The sequence below is a fragment of the Lathyrus oleraceus genome, chromosome 2, assembly GCF_024323335.1.
Source record: "Lathyrus oleraceus cultivar Zhongwan6 chromosome 2, CAAS_Psat_ZW6_1.0, whole genome shotgun sequence".
In the NCBI taxonomy this organism is placed as follows: Eukaryota; Viridiplantae; Streptophyta; class Magnoliopsida; order Fabales; family Fabaceae; genus Lathyrus; species Lathyrus oleraceus.
The window spans coordinates 134,222,976-134,227,948 of NC_066580.1; the positions used below are offsets into that span (position 1 = coordinate 134,222,976).

At 34.9% G+C, this 4,973-nt stretch overlaps 1 protein-coding gene across 1 annotated transcript; it reads right to left on the reverse strand.

The window, feature by feature from the left end:
- Positions 1-904: 904 nt before the first annotated feature.
- Positions 905-4,052, reverse strand: LOC127122256 (uncharacterized). The gene is made up of 2 exons (XM_051052622.1): positions 1,783-4,052; positions 905-1,307 (listed from the first exon to the last, which is right to left on the reverse strand). Exons 1-2 carry the CDS (start codon positions 4,050-4,052, stop codon positions 905-907), a joined length of 2,673 nt encoding a protein of 890 aa, XP_050908579.1.
- Positions 4,053-4,973: the final 921 nt, after the last annotated feature.

The following is a 4,973-nucleotide window of genomic DNA, read 5'->3' on the forward strand; positions in this document are numbered from 1 at the left end:
GATGCATCATGCACAAACAATGTTATTTGAGCTGGTGTGGTCCCCAACAATGCTGTATGAGCTGGTACTACTTTATGACCAGGTGTCCTAACGATATGCTTCTTGTTAATTATGCGATTTCGTTGTTCTTGAAGTTTTCCTGGTGCTAATACCTTAGCTTTTCCACCTCTTTTAGTCATCTGTTGTCATAAAAATAAAAGGATTAGTCAGACTCACACTCTTAACATAAAAATGCCAATTAATAAACAAGAAAAGAAAGAAAATCTTCAAAGTTTAATACAGTGTTCAGCACAAACTGACTTGATTTTTAGGAAATAGGGAAATAAATAAAAATGATAGAGCAGACCAAAACAAAGTTAAAAGTAAAATAAAAGAAAAAATGTTGTTTCTGATAATTCAAATGCAGTTGCCAAACATTATCATAACAATGTTGTTTTTGATGATGTTGGTGATGCTGCTTTTGGTGTCGGGGCATGTTTTGATAATTCTATGATAATGAAAAGAAGATTTAGTTCTGCTTCACCCTTTTGTTTCTATTTGAACCCTCATTCACGTCATAACACGCTTCTCTTCATCAATGCCCTCTATCTGCTTCACTAGGAGAACAATCAAAAATCTCTTCAAACACATCTACTTGTGAGATGTCACGCAAACAAGATATTGCTTCAATTTATACTTTTGGTAGCGCAGGTAACATCCCATCAGATTGATAAGGTACTTCATCCTCTATGTTGTCAATCTCTATGCGACCCATTGGTTTTGTGGTGATTGCCGCACACCATCCATGCATATCTCTACACATTTCTGGATATGGGACATAATACACTTGTCTTGCATTTTGCGCAAGGATGAAAGGATCATAAGGACGATAACGTTTATCCATATTAATATCCACAATTTTATATTATGGATGAACCTTTGTGCCCGTATTCTTTGTTGGATCAAACCATTCACAATAAAAAACTGGAATCTTTTGCTTTAGACCAAAGTAATCTAGCTCAAAGATATGTTTGATTATTCCATAAAAATCAGTATTTCCTCCTTCTGCAAGACCTTTCACGTGCACACCACAATTGCTAGTTTTTCTGCCTTTGCTCCATTCTTCAGTATGAAACTTGTACCCATTGATAAAATACATGTTCCATGATATGGCCATTGATGCAGGACTGCGAGACAAGGCAATTATATCTTGGTTAGTAACTCCATTTGTCTCCTCATTTACATATTTCTTCAGCCATATGGGAAACTCTATATGTATGCGTCCAGATGAATCTTCTATATCTAGAGAGTGGTTCTCTAAGAATATGCTAAAATAAATCACACGACTCATAAGTAAATATCTATTATGATATGCATCAATAATTTGATTGAATATATTATGATGCACACTTACTCAAGATATGGTTTAACCTCATCACAATTTATTAAGACATGCACATGTGAAGACTTCCATTCCTTATCAGATAGAAAATATTTTCATGACTTCCCACTTGGTCGACCGCCACTTTGTAGAATGGACATTGTAGGTAGAATGTCATATTGTCTAAATGAGGTTTGTTACTAAGATTTGTGGTTGGCAACAAACGGAAAGAGTTGAAATAATGAGAGCAAAAGTAATTTGTCTCGCGATGTATATAATCACTGCATATGGAACCTTCAACTCTAGCCTTATTTGTCATTGCCCTCTTTGAGACTCCCATAAATCTGCACATTCAATCATTCCATGTTTATTAATTTATGATAAACATGCAATAACTTAATAAAATCAACCACAAAAATTACCTTTCGAATGGATACATCCATCGGTACTGTACTGGACCACCTAGAATTGCTTCTTTGGCAAGATGGATTGGAAGATGCTCCATTGAGTCAAAGAAACCTGGTGGAAAAATCCTTTCTAACTTGCATATGATAATTGGAATATTCTCATCCAACTTAACTAAGTCGTCCATCCTCAACGTATTGCAACAAAGATCTTTAAAGAATCGACTTAGCTCAGTTAATGGTTTCCAAACCAAATCTGGCAATGAATGGAATGCAATTGGGAGTAAACATTCCATGAAAACATGACAATCATGGCTCTTCATCCCATGCACCGTACCCTTTTCTACATTGGCACACCTACTGAGGTTTGAAGCATAGCCATCTGGCATTCTCAATTCCTTAAGCCATTTACAAACCAACTTGGCTTCAGATTTGGTTAGAGTGTAACTAGCCTTTGGTTTACCATTCTTTCCGTTTTCTAAGGGTTGGAGCTCCAAGTCCCCGCGAAAGCATAATTTAGCCAAGTCTTCTCTTGCCTTTTCGTTATCCTTTGTTTTGTCCTTAACATTCATGACAGTGTTAAATATATTATCGAAGACGTTTTTTTCTATGTGCATTACATCGAGGTTATGCCTTAACAAGTTATCCTTCCAATATGGGAGATCCCAAAAAATACTCCGCTTTTTCCAATTGTGATCCACTCCATACCCTTCGATTTCTTTCCATTTCGCCTCACATCCAATTTCAGTAACTTTTGGAAAATTACTTATTACCGCCCATATATCTTTCCCTGTGGAAATGGGAGGTGGCTCATTGGTCACGACCCTATTTTTTAGGAAACTTCTTTTACTCCTTATGAAGGAGTGATTAGATGGCAAGAAACAACGATGACAGTCAAACCAGGAATTCTTATGGCCGCTTTTCAAGGCGAAAGCATCAATGTGTTCCATACAATAAGGGCATGCCAATTTACCTTGTGTTCCCCATCTAGATAACTTACCATAGGCTGGAAAATCATTAATTGTCCACATCAAGCAGGCTTTCATGATCAAGTTTTGTTTTGTAGATATATCATAGGTCAATATTCCATTGGACCATAATCGATGTAGATCATCAATCAATGGTTGCAAGTAGACATCTATCTTTAATTTAGGGTTTTTAGGTCCGGGTATGAGACATGCCAAAAACAAGTATGGTTTGGTCATGCACATTTCAGGGGGGAGATTATACAAAGTAACTATTATTGGCCAACATGAGTATGGAGAAGCAGACGCTTGAATGTAAGGAGTAAAACCATCTGAGCACAGACCCAAACTTACATTTCTGGGTTCCCTAGAAAAGTTAGGATATACACCATCAAAATGTTTCCATGCTTTTCCATCTGACGGGTGGCGAAGGATGTTGGAACTATTTTTGTTCATGTGATGCCATCTCATTTCAGTTGCTGACTCAGTTGATGCATACAATCTTTGTAATCTGGGAATGATTGGGAAGTAGAACATTCTCTTCATTGGGATATCTTTGTACTTTCCCATGCCAGTCTTGCGAGGAATGAACCTAGGAGCATTACAAAATTTGCACTCTGATATCTTGCTATCATCCTTGTAATATAACATACAACCATTCTTACAACAATCAATCTTCTCAACCTTTAGCCCTAACTTAGATACCAACTGTGTTGCTTGGTAATAGTTCTCGGGCAAGCATTTTTGAACTGGACATACACTTTTAAGCATTTGTGCAACAAAATCTAAACCTTTTTGTGGAACATGCCAATTAGACCTAATTTCAAGAAGTTGAGTAGATATTGATAATATTGATTGGGTAGCTCCCTCATAAATGGGCTTGTTGAAAGATATCAACTTGTCATAAAATCGTTTGGCATCTTCGTTGGGAAACTCATCCTCCGTATATTCCTCATCTTCTATGTTATCATTCACGTGAGAGAATACTCCATAAGGCCTAAAAGCATCATACACCATCTGATTCATTGCCTCACTACCATTTGAATCATTCCTTATATTAACATTGAGCTCTACTTCTCCATGTTGAGTCCAAATCCAATAGTCTGGTTGAAATCCATCTCGATACAAGTGAAGTCTAACATTAGTTGGTGTTCTTATCTTGAGACACTTGCAATTTATACACGGACACCTTATCCCTCCCTCAGATTTACAAATAGGTTGTTTCAAAGCCCTATTTACGAAGTCTTTAACCCCGCGAACATACTCTTCTTTCAATCTGTGTCTATTGGAATATACTCTATCGTACATCCAACTACGATCCATTTTCTATAAGGCAAACAATTAACTCGTCAACCAGTGAAAATTAAAACATATATTAGACAAAAATGAATGGCTGATATAATTATCCTACAACTAGAAGGAAGAACCATATATAATAAATATGTTCTGAAATTTGTTTTTGAAATGGAGCATATGCTACCTCATTTGGACTAAAGACAATACTGTCGAAAAAATATATTACTATGCTTGCTTAGTGCTATTAAAACTTTATTATTTTAAACATGCACATAATTAAAAAAAATCATTATTAGCATCTAAACTTTGATATAAAATTATTATTTCTTTTATATATTTTATGGCATGAATTGCATTGATCACTGTCCACTTATGCACAAATATAATGATATTGTATACATTTTTTATAGTCAAGGAAACATAGAGAGGCATTTATAAGAGTTCATTTCAATTTCATACTCACTTTAATATTTGGTTTCATACCGAAGTTTAATTTAACATATGTAAATTTAAATTCTCTTCACATAACAGTAGTCAATGATATTGAAAACATAAATTGTTTTAAAATATTTATTAAACATTAATGCATAATAGAGATTGGCTTAAAATAGCACAAAGGATGCAAGACAAAACTAGGCTTAAGAAACCATAGAAAATTATTATGATTAAGAAATCAACTAATCATTTTGATTATTTGGCACTAGAAAGCCACACTAGAGAAATAGTTTCTAATTTATAGTTTTAAACTTAGGCAATTGGTTTTAATATGGGGGAAATAACATTGTTTTAATATGGGAGAGGTGTGAAAAAGAGATACGGAAACTATTTTCAACATTCAGAGCCTTTTCAATTTAGTGTGAAGGCATGGTAAAATAGTTTCAAGACAACTAAAGCCTAAGATTGAATTTAGGTAAAAGTGGCCAAACTATAAATATAGGTATTTTCAAT